Below are 22,202 nucleotides of genomic sequence, written 5' to 3'. Positions count from 1 at the left end.
GTAGACAACTACTTGAAGGTATACCACAATCAAATTGCTCAAAGCCAGTGATAAATAAAAACCTTATGCGGTCAAAGAAAGAAGATTCTTGTTATACAGAAAACCAGAGAAAAAATAATATCATATTTTTCATCAGAAGTACTGCAGGTGAGAATTCATTGGAAGAAAAATCATTAAAGTAGTGAAGTAAAATAACTGTCAATGTAGAATTTTGTACCCAGAAAAAGATCTTTCACAAAGTTATCCAAAATAAAAACTTTTCAGATGTACAAATGCTGAAAGAATCCATTACCAGCAGACTTGCACTGTAAGAACCAACACAGGAAGCCTTTCAGTCAGAAGTAAAATGATACCAGTTAAAAATATGAATCTAGACAAAGAAATGAAGAGCACTGGAACTAATATCTACATACATGGTTTCAAATATTTAAATCTCAAAGACAATGAAATGTTTAAAAATTATAAAAATGCAGGGGCTGGCCCCGTGGCCGAGTGGTTAAGTTCGCGCGCTCCGCTGCAAGTGGCCCAGTGTTTCGTTGGTTCGAATCCTGGGCGTGGACATGGCACTGCTCGTCAGACCACGCTGAGGCAGCATCCCACATGCCACAACTAGAAGGACCCACAACGAAGCATATACAACTATGTACTGGGGGGCTTTGGGGAGAAAAAGGAAAAAATAAAATCTTTAAAAAAAATTATAAAAATGCATAACGCACATTGTATAAACGTCATGATGGGAGTGGTTAAACATTGTAAAGTTCTTGTTTTATACATGAAGGGGTATGATTACACTTGCATATAGTTTGTGACAAGTGAAATATCTATACCATGTGCCCTGAAGCAAACACTGAAATAACAACAAAATTATAGCTTTTAAGTTCACAATACAATGTAGAAGAGAAAAAAGTAGAATAAAAATAGATGGAATGAATAGAAAGCAAATAACAATGTGATAAACTTAAACCTAATAATGTCTGTAATCACAACTCAAAAACTCTCAAGGAATCTATAAAAAACAGACAAAACCCAAAAAAAACTTAGACATAAAAGGTAAGTTCAGTGAGGTAACAGGACCAGGATCAACAAGCAAATATCAATCAGGTTTCTACATAATAGCAATGAAACAGAAATTTAAAAAACCACATCACCCCAAGGATGATGAATACTTAGTTAAACTAACAAAATATGTACTGGATTTGTTTACCGAAAAGCACCAAATGCTGGATAAAGATATCAAAGAAGATCTAAAAAATGGAGAAATTTTGTTTTCTTGGATTAGAAAACTAAATGTAGTAAAGATTTCAGTTTATCTCAAATTGACCTAAAGTTTTAATGAAAACTCAAATACTCTATCAGCATCTTTTTGTAGATAATACACAGGTTTATACTAAAGTTTATATAAAATGCCAAAGGCATAGAATGGCTAAAGCACATTTTTAAATCAGAATAATGTGGAAATGATCAGTGTGTAAGATTTACTGTATAACTATAGTTATCAAGACTGAGTGGAATTGGTGGAGGGACAAATATATCAATAGGATAGAATAGAGAAGCCAGAAATAGACCCTTATGAAGAAGTCCAACTAATTTTTGATAAGGTACAAAGGTAATTCAATGAAAGAAGGATAGCCATTTTAAGAAATTTGTGCTAGAACAATTGGAAGTCCCTAGGCAAAATATAGATAAAAGAAGAAAAGAAATTAGAATGTTTACCTAAACTTTACACAAAAATTAACTCAAGATACACCATGACTTAAATATAAAAAGTAAAACTATAAAATTTTATACAAAAACCTGAAAGAAAACATCTTGGCAGGACCTAAGGTTAGGTGAACAGTTCATCAACATGACATTAAAAACATGATCCATATAAGTGCATATTGATAAATTTCACTTCAAAATTAAATCAAACCACCAACCACACTCTTGGACATTCATCCAAGAGAAATGAAAACTTATGTCTATACCATCACCTTTGCACAAAAGTTCATAGGAGCTTTCTTGTAATAGTTGAACATTGGAAACAACCTAAATGTATTTCCATGGGTGGATGGTTGAACAAACTGTATCATCATTCACATGAAATAATAAAGTAACAATAATAATGAACCAATGATAAATCAACAAACAATTTATACATAAAAACACCATGGATTTCAAGAGAATTATGTTGACTGAAGAAAGACAATCGCAAAAGGTTACAAGTAATATTTCATTTATACAACATTCTTAAAATTATAAAATTATAGCGATGGAAAATGGATTAGTGGTTGACAGTGGTTAAAAACAGGACGATGAGGGGCTGGCCCCGTGGCCAAGTGGTTAAGTTCGCGCGCTCCGCTGCAGGCGGCCCAGTGTTTCATTGGTTCAAATCCTGGGCGCGGACATGGCACTGCTCATTAAACTGTGCTGAGGCAGCATCCCACATGCCACAACTAGAAGGACCCACAACAAAGCATATACAACTATGTACTGGGGGGCTTTGGGGAGAAAAAGGAAAAAATAAAATCTCTAAAAAAAAAAAAGGACGATGAGAGAAGGGAAGAGGATATGGCTATAAAGGAAGGGCATAAGAGACCTTTGTGGTGATGGACAAGGTCTGTATGTTGACTGCTGTGGTGGTAACACAAATGTACACATATAATAAAATTGTATATAAGTATATATCTATATCTATATCATCTATACCTATATCCATACATATATATATATATATACACCCAAACACACAAATGACTGCATGCAAAAACTGGTAAAGTCTGAACAATCAATGGATTGTATTAACGTTGATTTCATGGCTGTAACACTGTACTGTATTTATGCAAGTTGTTACCCCTTAAGGAAACTAAGTGGAACACAGGAACTGTCTTTGATCCTTTTTCTGAAGTTTCTTGTATAACTATTCCAAAACCAGAAGTTAAAAAAGTTAAATCTAAGGCTTTCTGGGACAGTGTAGAGCAGGAAGGGGCAGAATGGAAATATTGCATTGAGACACACCAAGAAACTTTGGGGGAGATGGATATGTTCATTATCTTGATTGTTTCGATGATTTTCAGATGCATACATATATCACAACTAAACAAATTTCATACTTTCTATATGTAGAGTTTATTATTTTCAATGATACCTCTATAAAGTTGTTTTACCTAATTACTAAACAAGCCAAGAAATCAAACCAAAAACAAGGAAAAAGTCAATAATAGAAACACACACTTTGCAATATTATTCAATTAACAAGAGAATATATAAATCAGGGACCTATCACAGACGTGAAACTCCAAGAACTGAATCTATTTGCTGGTGGAAGATATACAACAAATCTGAAATATTTAACAAAATTCAATGTCTTCTTATTATTTTTTCTTTCCAAGAGTTCTTAATGCCATGTGTGTGCTTATGTATGGGTATATGTGTAGTGTAGGCATATCTATGTGTATATTAACACACACACAGAGTCAGATATGTAAAACATGTATCATGAACAATGTTTTTACAACATATTAATGTGGTGAGCTCAAGTCTTTTTATTGAACTGGATGTTGTAGCAGTGTTGTTGATAACAGAAGTTGGAGACAAATATCTACCAATAAAGAATCGATCCATGAAATTTGCAGAGGTCTGCCTGGTGATATGGTGGTTAATTTCATGTGCTCTGTTTTGCTGGCATGGGTTTTGCAGGTTTGGATTCTGGGCACAGACCTACACACTGCTTACCAAGACATGCTATGGCAGTGTCCTACATACAAAATAGAGGAAGATTGGCATAGATGTTAGCTCAGGGACAATCTTCCTCAAGCAAAAAGAGGAAGATTGGCAACAGATGTTAGCTCTGGGTGAATCTTCCTCACCAAAAAAAAAAAAAAAAAAAAGAATAGATCCATGAAATTTGTTATATATTATTGACTATAATGAAAAAAGTAAAAAAAAAGTCACAACATGGATACATCACAAATAATTAAATTTATTTAAAATGCAACATCACAATTTATTAAAGCAAAATAACATGGCAAAACATATATACACAAAGTAATGCATTTTCACAGAATATATTGATCATGCAGGCTATATATCAAGCACAGTAGATGTGTCAAATTAGACAGGAGTAATTGGAATGAACTTTGGACATGACGGAAAAATAAGAAATATTGAAATGTAATACAGGCAAATACAATGAAAAAGAAGATCTCAACAGATGATAAGAAGTAGAAGTAACTCATTCCTCTCCTTGTGGTCAAAAAGGAAAACAAATAGAGCAATCCAAAAGAATTAGGGAAACAGCACCTTATATAGACAATATATTATTATTTTTAGTTCACCTAACCATTTAAATAATGCAGTAAGACAGCATTTAAAAACATCTTCAATGTGTCATCTATTTGAGGAGACTTTTGTATAACTGGAGAAATAGAAGTTTGTTGTATAGATAAAATATATTAATCCATTTCCCTAGATGCTTGTGTTATTCATGGCATTTAGAGAAACAGAACCAAATGGAGAATATTATATTTATGTATATAAAATATATATGTATAATGTGTATTAATATATAAAGACAGATGTTTAAGGAATTGACTCATATGATTGTTGGGACTGGTAAGGCAAAAATCTGTGGGTAGATAATAGGCTGGCATTCCAAGAGTTGAAGTTGCAGTCTTGAGTACAAAGGTGGGAAACTGAGGTAGAATTCCTGTATTGCAGTCTGAAATAGAATTCCTTTTTCTTTGAGGGACCTCAGTCTTCGCTCTTTAAGGATTCAACTGGTTGGATGAGGCCTAGCCGCATTATGGAAGGTAATCAGTTGTACTGAAAATCTGCTGATGTAAAGGTTAATCACATCTAAAAATATCTTCTGGGGGCTTGCCCTGAGGCCTAGTGGTTAAGTTCAACACCCTCCATTTTGGTGGGCCAGTTTCAGTTCCCAGAAGCAGATGTACACCACTTGGTGGCAGCCATCCTGTGGTGACAACTCACATACAAAATAGAGGAAGATGGGCACAGATGTTAACTCAGAGTGAATCTTCCTCAAGCCAAAAGAGGAAGCCTGGTAACACATGTTAGCTCAGGGTGAATCCCGCTCAGCAAAAGAAACAAACAAAAAATATTCATAGCCATATCTAGACTGATGTTTGACCAAACAACTGGGCACCATAGTCTAGTCAAGAGGACATAAAAACTAACCATCAAAGTGGGCAAAAAGGGAAGCTAATCAAGAGTAAAATGTAGGAATTTAATACATAAACAAACAAATCAATCTAACTCACTTTCTCTAAATACAAAGGGCTCTAGACAATTAATAAACACCTCACTTTCATTCTGTTAAGCTTTCAAATGCCTCAGGGATAATCTATAAATTGTTTGACATCTCCTCAACGCTCAGGGAGAGTCTCTGAGGGTGAAAAAGAATCCATAAATTGTTCTTACTATGCCATGTTCAGAAACACATGGGGGAGTCAAGACAGAGGTTGCATGACAGGTAAATAGAATATTTCATGTGGTGCCATATTATGCCAATATCAAAATAGATTAGGTGACATTTGCAAAATAACACATATTTTTTGTCAAAGCATAGTAAACATTAGGATTTCTGATTCCCTTCTGTGTGAATGCTGCTATTGATAATGTATGAACAGAATAGGACTGCACTCCTTTTGCTTCAGATTAATTGTTCAACCATTTCCACAAAAGCAAGTAAGCATCCTTAGAATGTCAATGCTATATGCTCAAGTAATAGTTATATTTTGTATAAAACCTTAATCATATGAATAATAGAAGAAAAACCAAGAGACAAGAAAGCCAGCAAAAGAGACAGGAAAAGAAACCTAAAAATTATTATAAAACTGCAGGAATTTATTTTCTGGTTTGATGTCATTCCTAATCCTCATTTAGTGACGCTAGACTCTTCTTGTTCCCTTCTCAAAATATTTTAATAATTAAAGAATATTTAAATCACTGTATAAATGTGACTTTTTTCTAAACTCTTGAACAAGAAGGGAGTTTCCACTTTACACTGAGATGTGAAAGCAATTTTTAATGTCTAGTAAACTTTTAACTACCTGGTTTTATGGTGATGGTACAATGTACAGCATGTTCAGTTTCCAGTGGAATCTGTCAGAAATCCCATGTATCTGAAAGAGTGTAGCTCTAGAAATAATAATATGATAATTAACACAGACAGTAAACAGTGAAAAGTTAATTTGACACATTCCATAGACTGTAAAGCTGGCGAGAGAAGGCCTTCCATCCTCCTCCATCTTACAGGAAATCAGCACTTAGCAATGTGACTTTTTTCTTGAACTTTTATTACACCCACAGATTTATTTTGCTTCTTATTCCATTGACTTAAAATATTTTATTCTAACGGTAGTTCGGTATTTCTGACAGAAAGTTGTGTACATGGGGAAACGATAGGATATCAGAAGCTCACAACCTTATAAGCAACGTCTTATGTGAGAAAGTGTGACTTTCTTGTAAACACATTTATAATTTGTTTTAAATGCTGTATTTTTTTAATAATTTGTTTCAAATGCTGTATTTTTCTATCTTTTTCCTTAGAGCTCACTCTGAGAGTGCTGACATTATTATTTTCCTTGTAGCCAGGATGAATTATCTTTCTTTCATTTTTTTGGGGAAGCATAGATAAAATGTTTTTAACTAATAATTCTTTTACCTTAGCCTCACATCCTCATTTTCCTCTAGTATTAGTCTTGTATTTTTCTTACTTGGTGATTTACTTATATTTATACATACATATACATATTTATATGCACCTTTGTTTCATTATATTTATTTATGTCTGCATTAAATGCTATCTCATACTATGGAGGAGTTCTTTGTGGTCTTAATGAGCAGGCAAACTTAAAAGAACATTGTGGAAGGAATATATGTATATGTATCATTTATCTTGCCAGTGTGGTGATTTGAAACATATTTTTTTCTATAGAGAATCTCTTTATCCAAAGAGGATGTTTATTAAAGTTCATTATATAAAACCTATTTCAGTGATCTCACTTTCTTTCAATTTACTCAATTTCTTATACTAGCCAAGGTTCCTCCATGGCAAAATATACCTTATGTGTTATAAACAAGATAGTATATGCCAGTTATAATGAAAATGCACCTTGGGAGGAGCAAATAGGTTTTACATTTTATTAAATTTTTAAAAAATATTTAAAGTAAGGTAGAAGATAAATTATCAAGAAGAACAGCATATTGACGTTTCAGCTGTAGTCATAGAGTTGGGTCATGTTGGGGGGCGGGGACACACTGGGGGCACTTACCTGGATAACATATTACTTCATCTATCCATCATCATGTCCATATAAAGAAGTTAAGTCACACAAAAAGAATTTATATATACATATGTAAAGATACTCCATTTTGGGTAACATACTGTCTTTACTTAAAAAGATAAAAACAAACACAAAATAACCTGTATGTACTTGATGTTTGCGGGATATTTCAAGATACCACAAATGTATTGAAACTTTTAATTGTCACTTAGCTTCCAAAAACCTCAACAAAGAAACAGTTGATTTTATTTATGTGTATAAAGAGATTAAGAAAATTTACATCCTTTACTCCAAGTACTCCTTTGTATGTACCACAAATATAGATATAGCAAATACTATATCTACCTCTGTATATTTACCTATATGAAGACAAATACTTTCTACTATGATCTTTAATAGTTTCCTCATTTATACACCTCTGTGACGTATCATTTGTATGTTAATTGTTTCATCCTGTACCACTTGTAGACATAACGGCTCTCATAGGCACATGTTTTAGAGTAGAGGCTCCAAAATGTTTCCACACATAATTGGAATTGGATTTTTAAAATTCTATTATGTAACTAACATATGTATTGTCATATATGATTGTAACTTGGTAAATGTAATTACCCAATTGCTATTATATAAAAGACAAACACAAAAGTTTAACAAACAACTATAAACCTAATGCTTAAAGTTTTTACCATTATTCATTTTTGCTTCCTTTATCTACATTTATATCTCTCTGTATATATATATCTATACATATATCAGTGTTTGCCACCTTGGCCCTATTGGCATTTTGGGTGGGATAATTCTTTGTTGTGGGGGGCAACCCTAAAATAGTAGGATAATTAGTAGCTTCGTTGGACTCTAACCATTTGATGCCACTAGCACCCCTCCTCCAAGTGTGATAACCAAAAAGCCCCCAAATATTAACACATTTTTGGGGGGGGTCAAAATTTCCCCAATGGAAAACCACAAATCTCTCTCTACCTCCAAGTATATCTGTTTCTAACTCTTGCTCCGTTTCTATTACTAAATATGTATGCTTTATTTGAAGGGGGTTGATTATTTTAATAGAGTCTAATTGGTAAATCTGAATTTATTCTACTTGTACCAATTTTGTATACTAAAACTAATCAGATTATGCTTCATGAAAGCTGTTGACTGTGCCAATCTTTCTATCCTAAATAGCTTTTCTGATCAAGCTGGATGGAAAAACACAATCTATCAGTGCTGAATGAATTCATTCTTATGGGAATTACAGACCGTCCTGAGCTGCAGGCTCCATTATTTGTGCTCTTTCTCATGATCTACGTGATCTCACTGGTGGGCAACTTGGGCATGGTCATCCTCACCAAGATGGACTCCAGGCTACAAACACCCATGTACTTCTTTCTCAGACACCTGGCTTTTACTGATCTTGGTTATTCAACAACTGTGGGACCCAAAATGTTAGTAAACTTTGTTGTGGATCAAAACACAATCTCCTATTATTGTTGTGCAACACAACTGGTTTTCTTCCTTTTCTTTATTATTAGTGAACTTTTTATTCTGTCAGCAATGTCCTGTGACCGTTATGTGGCCATCTGTAATCCTCTGCTCTACACTGTCATCATGCCACAAAGGGTATGTCAGGTGCTGGTGGCAATCCCATATCTCTACAGCACATTTATTTCTCTTCTAATCACCACAAACATTTTTAATTTATCCTTCTGTGGCTACAATATCATCCATCATTTCTACTGTGATGACCTGCCTTTGTTATCTTTGCTCTGCTCGAACACACATGAAATTGAATTAATTATTCTGATTTTCTCAGCTTTTAATTTGATTTTATCTCTTCTGATAGTTTTTTTGTCTTACCTGCTCATCCTTGTAGCTATTCTCAGGATGAACTCTGCTGAGGGTAGATGCAAGGCCTTTTCTACCTGTGGATCCCACCTGACAGTGGTCACAGTGTTCTATGGGACACTGATATTTATGTATGTGAAACCCAAGTCTAGTCATTCATTTGATACTGAGAAGGTGGTTTCCATATTTTACACCCTGGTTATCCCCATGTTGAATCCCTTGATCTAAAGCTTGAGGAACAAAGATGTAAAATATGCAGTACAAACGATATGGAAAAACTATGCAATATATTTTCCCAAGGTTCACTTTCCAATATGATTCCTATAAACATGGTTAGGGACATCCCTTCAGAGAGAAAAGAAAACACAGATATGGTCATCCTATATTTAGAAAATGCTTTCTATGTGCCAGTCACTCTTCTAAGTGATGTATATACATTCATGAAAATAAAAAACACATAAACCCTTGCCATCTCTGAGAGGAAGAGAGGAAGTATAAGCATAATAATTAAGTAAATTTTATAGTACAGTAGCACGGATTAGGGACTATAGACAATAAGATCAGGTAAGGATAGTGGCTATGCTGTGTGGGAGTGAAGAAGAATGGTGGATACAGAAAGGGAGTTCAAATGACTCTTTTATTCTCACAAACTTTAGAATAAACTTTCAAGTTTCTATGTGTGTTTGTGAATGTGTGTGTGTCTTTGTGTAAGCACATTTCTCTGTTTTAGTCATTATACTGTTCTGTGAGGTATGTTAAGATCAAACTTGATTGTACTTTCAAGAAGGCTCATTGTATGTGAGCAGTTAAAGTCAAGAGTCAGCTCAATTTCCTCAGATGCCCCTTTTCCATGTGGGGATCATAGGGTCCTATTCTTTCCCCATCGGGGCCATTATTTCACATATGGGCCCTAGAGAGTCTATCAACTCAATACTGCTGGCATTTCAGCAACTCAGAAGATCCAAATCAAACTAATTTTGTCTAAATCACTCCAATTTTCTGTAAGAATGGATATATCAATTAAGATAAATATCTTGAGGTCTCTCATGGAGCTTCTATTTTTTTTTTTTTTACTTTTGTTCTATCACTTTGATCTTGATTCTTAAATGCCTGTTTTCGTGTCATGGATTGTTGTTTTTCCTTATTTCTCTGAAAAACAAAAATAATTCTTCTTTAAAAGTCATGTTTTTGTTGCTGCTATGTATTTGCATAGGAGTTCTACCTTGATGAATTAAGTTTGTTGCCTCTCATGTTGCCGATTTTCCTCAAATTTGGTTCCTATGACTGTGTCGTATACTTTTTATCAGGCTCCATTGTTTCACAGCAGTGATTTGATAATTCCTCTTTTAAGAAATGAAAAGTGATTGTGTCATGAATTGGTCTATACCATATTTCTGGTGAAAGTATAGCATGATATGAACAATTTATATACATATTATGTCTTCTGGACAAACTTTCTCTAAACCCTCCCTAAATTCTTCCATTTTTTTGTTTAATTTTAGTATTTGTAACATTAATTGGACTTTATTTACATGATAGAGGGACTGGACATTATTCTTAGTCCACCATCATGGAATATAATATTTCATTTAGCTGTTCAAATTTGAAACATAAATCAGTGGAATAAAATAAATTATACATATATTGTCATTTGAAGATTAATAGTACTAAAAAGTTTATACAGTTTATTTTTTAATTATTATGAAGAAATTATATACCTAGGTATATGAACTATGCATATATAAATATAAGAAATTACTTGTTTCCTAGAAAACGTATTTTGAGTACGCTAAGAGTGAAATGTTAATACTAGTTGTTGTTGGGTACTGATACTATCAGAAAGGTTAATTAATATTTACTGCTTATATGTTTTCTGCAAAATTTATTCAGTGAATAATTATGATTTTTATAACAGAAGAAAGTAAAAGACTCATATCTTGATTTCAACAAATAAACTGTCAGTAAAAATAACCCAATATACAAATTGTAAAATTAATCTTGGTCTGCCTTTTGATAGTCCCACAAATAATATACCAAAAAGAGAACAAAAATGTGTTGATAATTACAAATGTTGATAATATATTTCATTCATTTTAAAAGTTACTCTCTATTTCATTATTAAGTAGCCATATGAGTTTTTTCAAGAAGTTTTTGTTATTTTTCCATAGAATAAAAAAATTCAAGAAATGAGAGATTAGTATTTAACAAATATTTGATAAAATGTTTTGAAGATTATTAAAATTTAGTGCATAATACAATACTGATTTTAAAAGATCAACAAAAATTAGAATAAGAAAAATACAAAAGAAACTTAAGCTGACACTAAAATTTTCTACAAACAAAATACTCTGTGCTTTAGGTGAGGATGATACTTAACAGGAGTATTATATATGTGTGTGTATATATATGTGTATATTAATCTGCATGGACAGTATGAAAAACACTATAAAAATTTGAAAATGAAGATGATCTCATACAGTAAATCTGTGTTCAAATTAACACTCCTCCACCCCAAGATCCGTTAAGTGACTTGACTAGGGAACTCTGCATAATGTTTAGGGAAAAAGAAGTAACCAGTTATCTACATATTCTTCAGAAAACTAAAGAGGAGGTGTATTCTCCACCTTTACGAGTAGAGCTTTGCCCTGATATAAAAAGCAGACAAAAGTATTGTAAGAAAAGAAAGCAACATAACAATATCTGTCTTGAACATATAATCAAAAATCTAAACTGAATTTTAGCAAACTGAATCTAGCATTAACTAAAAACAATAATGCACAATGGTTCTTTTATCCAGACATATATGGTGGGTTTAACATTCAAAATAATACTATAGATAGATAGATAGATAGATAGATAGATAGATAGATAGATGATAGATAGAGCTTAAAAATACCCTAAGAATAATGAATTACTTAGGTACAAGCTAATAGAACACATAAATCACCCAAGTATAATGGATTACTTATTTATAAAATTTTAAAAATGTATAATATCTGTATACTAAAAATGTACAAAATGTTGACTAAAGAAATCAAAGAAGATCTGAATGAATATGCAGACATAATTTCAGAGATTAGAAGACTAAATATAATAAAGACATCAGTTCTTCCAAAATTGATCTATAGGTTTAATCCCAACCCAATAAAAATCTCAGCAAGATACTTTGTAGATATTGATGAATTTATACTAAAATTTATGTGAAAAGCCAAGAAACTAGCATAGGCAAAATTCATTTAAAATTTTAGAATAATAAAATAGGAAATATCCTACATCATGCTGTCTTACAATATATTTACAGTAATCAAGACTGCGATATTGGTGGAGAGATGGACACATAAATTAATTGAAGACATTCAAGAACTCAGAAATATACCTCACAAAAGTCTAATTAATCCTTCTTGAATGTAAAAAGTTAATTCAATAAAGAATAACCTTTTTAAAAATGGTGATGGACTAATTGGACATCCATAGGAATAACAAATAAATAATTTTAACATAAACCTCATGCAATTCAAACTAATTCAAAATAGAAAAAATGTAAAACATAAAACTATAAAATATTTAAACAAGAACATAGGGGAGAATCTATACCTAGAACCTAGAGCTAGTGAAGAGTTTATAGACATGATATCAAAGCACAGTCTGTAAAAGTAAACATGGATAAGTTGGACTACCTCAGATTTGTAAAAACCTATGAGCCACACTCGTGGACATTCACCCTAGAGAAATGAAAACTTATGTTCAGAGAATCACCTTTATGAAGATGATTATAAGAAGCTATATTTATAATAGTTGAAAACTGGAAACAACACAAATGTCTTCTAGTGGGTGAATGCTTGAACAAACTGTATCCTCAATATCATGAAATACTACATAACAATAACAAGAGAACAAACAATTGTTACATACAAAAGTGTGGCTGGACCTCAAGAGTATTGTGTTGAGTAAAAACACCCAATCACAAAAGGTTACAAATAGCATTTCCTTACAAATGGTATTTTTTTCATAGAACATTCTTCAAAAGATAAAATTATAGTGACGGAAAACAGATTAGTGGTTGATTAAACGCCAGGGAATGAGGGAAGGGAAGGGGTCATGACTATAAAGGAAGGGCATAAGGGACTTCTCTTGATGGACTGAGTCTGTATGATCACTGTTGTAGTGATTACACAAATGCATGCATATGATAAAATTGCATAGAACTATATATACAAAAACACACAAATGAATGCATGCAAAAATGGTGAAATCTTAATGAAGTTAGTGGATTGTACTAATGTTAATTTCATGGTTGTGATATTGTACTGTATTTATTCAAGTTGTTATCATTGGGGAAACGAAATGGGACACACGAACTTTCTGTGCTCTTTTTTGCAACTTATGGTAATTCCACTTTACTTCAAAATAAAAGTAAAATTGCAAATTCTAAGGCTGTTTGGGCTACTGTGAGGCAAGAAGCAGAGTGGAATTATTATGTAGATATTAAGAAATTTTAGGAGTGATGGATATGCTCATTATCTAATTGCTTTAATGGTTTCTTGGATGCACATATATTTCAAAACTTATCAAATTTACACTTTATGTATTTTCAGTTTGTTACTATCAATGATGTTACAATAAAATGCTTTATTTAATTTATAAATATACCAAGAATCAAACAAAACCAAATGCAAAATTTGATAATAGAAACACACATCTTACAATAATAATTAACAGGAAGGAACATAATTTAGGCTCTTGTCATAGATGTGAAGATCCAGGAGACCTCATATATTTCCTGGTGGAAGAGTGTACTGGTACAATCAATATGAAAAATTGAACAAAATTAACTGGCGTATTATATTTTCTCTTACAAAGAGATCTCACTACTATATGTGTGTACAAATGTGGGTTATGTATAGATGTAAATGATGTATCTATATCCACAGGCACATGCACAGAGGCAGATACGTGATGTGTATGTCACAGAAAATTTGTTCGTGACATATAAAAGTGTCAAGCTTGACATTTTGTTGGAATGTGTGTTGTAGTAGCGTTAGTGATAGCTGAGGTTGGAGAAAACCAAATAATCTACCTGTAAAGACTATGTCCATACATTTTTTTTATATATTTTTGACTGCAAGGAAGAAGGAAGCAAAACAAGTCCAATATGGATATATAACAAATAATTAAAGTGAATTAAACTCAACAAGATAATTTACAGCTCAATAACATATATGCATAGCAAAACATATCCACACAAAATGTTACATTCTTGAGCAATGTATTGACTATGCAGGACTTATATCAAGCACAGTAAAATATGTGTCAAAGTAGACAAGATGAATAAGAGTGGGTATTGGACATGATGGAAGAACAAGAATTATTAAAATGTAATGAAGGCAAATATAATGAAAGAGAAGTCCTAAACAGACAGATGATGATGACTCATTATGAAATGAGAATGAGAAATAGGAGTAAACTAATTCCTCTCTGTATGGATAACAAAGAAAAAACATGAATAAAAGATCTTACATGTACAGAACTTATTATTATTCTCGGTTCATTTAAATATTTTAAATAATGCAATAGGACAGTGATTAAACATGTCTCCCTTGTGTCATCCACTTGAGGAGACCATTTAAGAACTAGAAGAATACTGACAGGCTTGTTGTATAGACATAGTAATCTAGATCCCTATTTGGTTGTATTGGTGAAGGTACTCCAGAGAAACAGAATGAATAGGGAATTTCTATCTAGAGAGATAAATTTTAAGAAATGGTATAATGTAATTACGGGGGTTAATAAGGCAGAAACCTGTGGGGCAGGCTGCAGACTGAAAGTGTTGACGTTGCAATCTTGAGTAGAAAGGTGGGAAATTGAGGCAGAATTTCTATGGTGCAGCTCGGAGGAAGAATTCCTTCTTCTTCAGGGGACCTCAGTCTTTGCTATTGAATGGATGAGGCCACCTCCACTTTCTGGACAGGAATCAGCTATACTCAAAGTCTACTAATTTAAAAGTTAATCACATCTAAAAAATATCTTAACAGCAACATCTAGACTGGTGTTTGACAAAACAACTGACACCAAGCCTAGCCACGTGGACTCGAAAATTAATCATCAAAGTGGGGGAAAAAGCTAATCAAGAGTAAAAGATAGGAATGTAATATGTAAGTAAACAAATAAATTTAACTCACTTTGCTGGTAAATGCAAATTGTTCTGTACTATTAATAACCACACCCCCTCCAGTGAATTCTGTTAAGCTTTCAAATGCTTCAGGGACATTCATGAAATTGCTTAGCATCTCCTCAGGGAGAGTCTCAGAAGGTGAAAAGGAATCCATAAATTGCCCTCACTGCACCACGTTCTGAAGTACAAAGGGGAACAAAGACAGAGGTTTAATGGCAGGCAAAAGAATATTTCATGTGATGCTGTATTATACCAATATTCAAATAGTTTGGATGACATTTGTAAGATAGCCCTTTTATACTACGGCACAGCATAGCAAAATATTAGGATTTATGATTCACTTTTGTGTATATTCTGCTACTGACAATGCCTGAGCAGAATAGGACTGCTCTCCCTTTTCTTCAGATTAATTCTTCAAAAATGTTTTCACAAACACTAATGAATAAGCATCTTTGAAATGTCAGTGCCACTTTTCTTATGTAACAGTTATGTTTTATATAAAAACTTAACCATGTGAATAATAAAGGACAAAACTCAGAGACAATAAAGCCTAACTAAAGAGTCAAGAATAAAAAATAAAAATGTAATTATGAAGCTGCAGGTATTCAGTTTCTAGTTTGACGTTCTTCCAAATCCTTAATCGTTTAGTGAGTCTAGGCTCTTTGCATTTGCTTATCAAACACATAGTAAAAATTAATGACCATAGGGGAAGGGGGGAGGGGGGAAGGCAAAAGGGGTGATTAGGCTCACACGTGAAGGATGGACTATAATTAGTTTTCAGGTGGTGAACATGATGTAATCTACACAGAATTCGGAACATATTATGATGCACATCCAACAATAAATAAATTACTTAATTTAAAAACAAAGAAAAGAATCAATGAATACTTAAATCAGTGTATAAATGTGAATTTTTTCTGAAATTTTGATGAGCAAAATGGGGTTTTCTGCCTTCCATTGTGGTGAAAACCAATTTTTGGAGGTCAGGTGACTTTTAAGCACCCACTCTTATGGTGATGGTATAATGTTCAGCATGTCAGTTTCTGATTGAATCTGACAGAAAACACAAAATTTTCTCAGATTATAGCTTTAAATATAATACACTGACAACACAGAGAGCAAACAATGAAAAAGTAATTTGATACTTTCCATAGAACTCTAAACCTGGTGAGAGAAAGCCCTTCCATCCTTCCTCATCTTAGAGGAAATCAACTCCTAGCAATATAATTTGTTTCCTTTATCTTTTCGTCATTGCACCTAAACAAAATTTATATTGCTTCTTATTCTATCAATTTAAAATATTTTTTCTTAGCAACAGTTTAGTGTTTCTGACATAAGAAAGATATGTATATGGGGATAGGATAGGCTATCGAAAGCTCACAACTTTATAACAATGTTTTTGTGAGAAAGTGTGGATTTCTTGTAAACACATTTACAACTTAGTGTTATAAATATCGTACTTTTCTATTTGCTATATTAGTGCTCACTCAGAGACCCCGACACTGCTATTTTCCTTGTAAACAGGATCAATTCTTTTTTTTTTTTCAAGGAAGATTAGTCCTGAGCTAACATCTGCCACCAATCATCCCGTTTTTTGCTGAGGAAGATTGGCCCTGAGCTATGATCCATGCCTATCTTCCTCTGTTTTATATGCAGGATGCCTGCCAAAGCATGGCTTGATAAGCCATGCGTCTGTCAGCACCCAGGACCCAAACTGGCAAACCCTGTGCCACTGAAGTGGAACTCGCAAATTTAACTGCTGCACCATCAGGTTGGCCCCAGGATCAATTCTATTTCTTTCTCTTTTTAAACGAAGCATTGATACCCACAATTATTTAAACCAGTAATTCTTTTATTCTAGCCAGCCTTCCTTATACTATTGTGGTATTTTTTTAATTAGTGGTTTATTAGAAATTTTAATACATATTTTTGTTTCATTATACATATATTTCTTTGTGTTAATGCATATATCATAATATGGAGCAGTTCTTGGTGGCAGATGGAGTTAACACAATTCCCAGAATCTGCATACATATACCTATATCTATGTATCAAATTGTGTATTTTATCAGTATGCAGCAGGGTAATATAGTAACCTTAAAATATTTTTTTTTCTTTATGTAGAGGATCCTTTATCCAAAGGGAATTTTCATGAAACTTCATATATAAAACCAATTTCAATGGCCTCACTCCCTTCAGTTTGCTGAATTTCCTCCTACTATCCTATATTCACCCAAGACAATATATATCTGATGTGTTACAAACAACTTAGTATAATGTCAGTTATAATGAAAATGTACCTTGGGAGGAAGCTATAGTTTGGTTTTAGTAAATTTTTGTTAATATTTTAAGTGAAGTAAAAATAAGTTATCCAAAACAACAAAACATTGATGGTACAATTCCTGTCATAGAGTTGGGTCATGGTGGGGGATGCACTGGGGACAGTTATCTGGCTAACACACTATGCCATCCATGCATCATCATGCCCCTCACAAAGAAGTTGAGAGACACAGAGAGAACTCATGCATACATATGTAAAGATAAGCCATTTCATACAACATATTGTGTCCACTTAAAAAATAATTAAACACAGAAGAAAAACCCACTATACAGCTGATATTTTAGGAATATTTCCAGGTACCATAAACACATTGCAACATTTAATTCTCATTTGTCTTTCCCAAGAACCCTGCACTAAAGAGTTGATTTTGCTGATATAGAAAAACAGAGTAAGATAATTTACATTATTTGCTCAAAGTACTCCTTTGTGGATACTACAACTGTAGATGTAGTAAAGACTCTATCCACCTATGTGTATATTTCCTGGGATATTTCCCTCATAAAGATGAATAATCTCTACTATGATCTGTTAGAGTTTCCTGCTTATTCACCTAGGTCCTGTATCAGTCAAATGTGTTATTTGCTTCATCCCATACCACCTGTAGGCATAAGAGTGTGAAAGGACTATGGCTTACAATAGACTCTTTTAAATGTCTCTACAGATTACTGGAATTTGGATGTTAAAATTGTTACTATGTAATTAATATGTATTATATCATGTGATTGTAATTTGGTATGAGTAATTATGTAATTGTCATTATACAAATGACAAACATAAAGGCTTGATAATCATCTATGCACCTAACATCTCGAGTTTTACCTTTTTTTCACTTTTGCTTCCTATATCTATTTCCATAATTATACCTACATCTGTATCAATATCTATAGCTATATCTTTATATATCTATCTCTATATCAATATCTATATCTATCTATCTATAGAAGTGTTTGCCAATGTTGACCCTATTGAAATTTTGGGCTGGATAGGTCTTTTTTTTTGTGGAGAGACAGTTTTATTATAGTAGGGTAATTAGCAGCATAACTGGGTTCTAAACATGATATGTCAGAACCACCCTCCCTCAAGTTGTGAAAACCAAAATAACTCTAAATATTGTCAAATGTTCTTTGGAGGATAAATCTTCCACAATTGAAAAACACTACTCTATCTCCATTGCCAATCCTATCTCTATCAGTGTTCCTATCTCACTCTATGTAGACATATGTTTTATTGTGGGAGATGGGTTTATTATAAAATATGCTGATGGGAAACTTGGATTTATCTTATTTAAACTAGGTTTGTATAATAAGACAATACCAGATTATACCGCATGAAAGGTATTTACTATGCTGATGTCACTTTTCAGCATGGGTTTTCCAATAAATCCAGATGGAAAAACACAATCTAACAGTTCTGAATGAATTCATACTCATGGGAATCTCACATCACCCTGAGCTGCAAGCTCTATTATTTGGGCTCTTCCTCAGAATTTGCATAGTGTCAAAGGTGGGCAACTTGGGCTTGGTCATCCTTACTGGTTAGACTTCAGACTACAAAGTACTTGTGTATTTTTTTCTCAGGCAATGTCCTATGACTTCTATGTGGCCATCTGTAACCCTCTGCTCTGCTCAGTTATCATGTCACAAAGCGTATGTCAGGTGCTGGTGGCAATTCCATATCTCTACAACACATTTGTTTCTCTTCTAGTCACTGTAAAGATTTTTAATTTATCCTGCTGTGGCTACAATATCATCCATCGTTTCTACCATGACTATATTCTCTTGTTATTTTTGCTTTCCTCAAACATGCATGAAATTTATTCACTATTCTGATCTTATCAGGTTTTAGTTTGATATTTTCCCTTCTGTTTGTTCTTATGTCTTACCTGCTCCTTCTTGTAGCCATTCTCAGGATGAACTCTGCTGAGAGTAAGAACAAGTCTTTTCCCACCTGTGGATCCCACCTGACAATGGCCGCAGTGTTTTATGGGACTTTGATATGCTTGTATGTGCAGCTGAAGTCTAGTCATTCCCTCCACGTGGATAAAATGGCATCCATATTTTACACACTCATTATCCCCATGTTAAGATCCCTTGACCTATAGCTTGAGAAAAAAAGATGTAAAATATTCAGTACAATGAATGTGGAAAAAATTATGCCATCTTTTTTCTTAAAGTTTATGGACAATATGATTTTCAATAATCAGCTCATGGGATTCCAACTTTGCTCTGTGTCTTTAGAAGGAATAGCAAGCATAGGTGAGTTCAACATACACTTAGAGATTGCCTTATAAGTGTCAGTCACCCCTCTATGTGCTATAAATATATTAGTACAAAAAATATTTTCCTTCCTTGAGGGGCAGAGATCAATTATAATAATCAAGTAAATTCTATACTGCAGTAGAATGCATTAGGATACTATAGACCATAAGAGAGGGTAAGGAGAGTGGGTGTGCTGTGTAGGAGTGAGGAAGAATAGTAGGTACAAAGATGAATTCAAATGATTCTCATATTATTCTCAACTATTTGAATAAACATCCCAGTGTCTATGAATATGTTTGTGAGTGAGCATGTGCTTTTACACAAGCACATCCTTCTGTTTTAGCCGTCACGCTCTTCTATGTCATGTGTTAAATTCAAAGTTGTGATTTTAAGGAGGCTCAGTGTAGTGCTATGATTTGAAGTCATCAGTCATATGAATTTGCTCAAATCCTTGCATACCATGTGGTTGATCTTAGGCTCCTGCCCTTTTCTCATCAGTGTAGTTGCTTTCATATAGGAGCCCTAGAAAGATCATTAATTAGACTTACTTAGAAATTCATAACTCGCAAGAGCAGCACAAAATCTTATTTTACTGAATCAGTCCATTTCTCTATACCAGTGGATAAACCAATTAAGATAAATTTCCCTGATTATAGTTAATAATACTGTATTGTATACTTGAAAGTTACTAAGACAGTAAATCTTACATTTTCTCACAACAAAAAATAGTAAACGTGTGAAGTGAAGGAAATATTATATAATGCTAAGTTGTAAGCATTTTGCAGTATATAAGTGTGTCAAATCAACACATTGGACAACTTAAACTTACACAATGTTATATGTCAATTATATCTCAATAAAGCTGGAGTAAAAAAGATAAATTTCTTGAAATCTCCCATGGAAGCTTCCAATTTTTTTATTTTTTATTTTATTGAGATCTTGATTCTGAGCTGCTTGTTGTTGACTAATGGGATTTTTATGCTTCCTTATCTTTCTGAAACACAAGACTATTTCTTTTTTAAAATTCAACAGCTAGTTGTTTTTTATCTTTGCATAAGATGTCCACTCTGTTGAATTAGGTTTGTTGCCTTTTTTCTGGGGTGACTTTCCTCAATTTTTGTTCCTATCAGTCTAATATACATTTAGTAGGACTCATTGTTTGACTGCATCAACTTGATAATCACTCTTATAGAAAGAAAAAGGAAATAAACACATGATTTGGGCTATACTATATTTCTAGTGTAAGTATAATAAGACATTTATCAATTTATTTATATGTTATATCTTCTTGAAAAACTTCCTCCTAACTCCTTAATTTCCACTTCTTTGGTTTATTTTTAGTATTATTAACAGTCATTGAACTTTATGTAAATCATATTGAAATTCAACTGTTTTCTTTGTCACTCATAGACTACAATTTTCTGTATAGTCAATCAAATTTGAATAAAAGTAACTCATTGAAATAAAATATGTATATTTTCATGTGAGGATAAATACTACTAAAAATGTCTACAGTTAATTTTTTTTAAATTATTAAGAAAAAAATTGGGGTTCAGTCCAGTGTCATACTGGTTAAGTTTACATGCTCTGCTTCAGCAGCCTAGGGTTCATAGGTTCTTATCTTAGGCACCGTCAAAGCACCATTCATCAAGCCACTCTGTAATGGCATCCCACATAAAATGGAGGAAGATTGGCACAGATGTTAGCGTAGTTATAATCTTCCTCAAGCAAAAAGAGGAAGACTGGCAACAGCTGTTAGCTCAAGGCCAATCTTCCTGACAAAAGAAGAAAAGGAAAAAATTGTACTGGAAATATATAGGAACTCTGAAAATACAGTTATAAGAAAATACTTCTTTCTAGAAAATGTATGTTGGGCAGAGATGCAGTGAAATGTTAACATTAGATATTAGTGTCTGCTAAGATTACAAAAATGTTTAAATTAATATTTTTGGTTATGTGTTACCCCAAATTATCTTTAGTTAATAATTATGACTTTTGTAATAGAAAAAAGTAAACATTTTTAGTATCTGCATTTAAAAAAATAAAGTCTCACTAAGGTAATCTAATAGCCCAGTTCTAAAAATCTTTGTGTTCCTTCTACAGTCTCTCAAATAATAAACCAGAAAGAGTAAACTTTATTGAGATTTACAAATTTTGTAAAATATTTGATGCATTTTTTTTATTAATGTTATGATAGATTACAACCTTGTGAGATTTCAGTTGTACCTTTTTGTTAGTCATGTTGTGGGTACACCACTTCCCCCTTTGTGCCCTCCCCCCACCCCCCCTGTTCCCTGGTAACC

General features: G+C 33.1%; 1 protein-coding gene and 1 pseudogene across 1 annotated transcript; both read left to right on the top strand.

Annotated features, from left to right (window-relative positions):
- The first annotated feature begins 8,486 nt into the window (after positions 1 to 8,486).
- On the top strand, positions 8,487 to 9,356 carry LOC124233996 (olfactory receptor 8K3-like). The gene has a single exon (XM_046651259.1). It carries the CDS (start codon positions 8,487 to 8,489, stop codon positions 9,354 to 9,356), a length of 870 nt encoding a protein of 289 aa, XP_046507215.1.
- A 9,865-nt stretch (positions 9,357 to 19,221) lies between these two features.
- LOC124233984 (olfactory receptor 8K3-like) lies at positions 19,222 to 19,742 on the top strand (annotated as a pseudogene).
- The last annotated feature ends 2,460 nt before the right edge of the window (positions 19,743 to 22,202 follow it).

Source organism: Equus quagga, unplaced genomic scaffold, assembly GCF_021613505.1.
Source record: "Equus quagga isolate Etosha38 unplaced genomic scaffold, UCLA_HA_Equagga_1.0 599_RagTag, whole genome shotgun sequence".
Classification (NCBI taxonomy): domain Eukaryota; kingdom Metazoa; phylum Chordata; class Mammalia; order Perissodactyla; family Equidae; genus Equus; species Equus quagga.
This window is presented reverse-complemented; position numbering and strand designations above follow the sequence as displayed.

Excerpts from the sequence above, each read along its gene's own strand:
- LOC124233996 (XM_046651259.1), top strand. The coding sequence starts at position 8,487 with ATGGAAAAACACAATCTATCAGTGCTGAATGAATTCATTCTTATGGGA.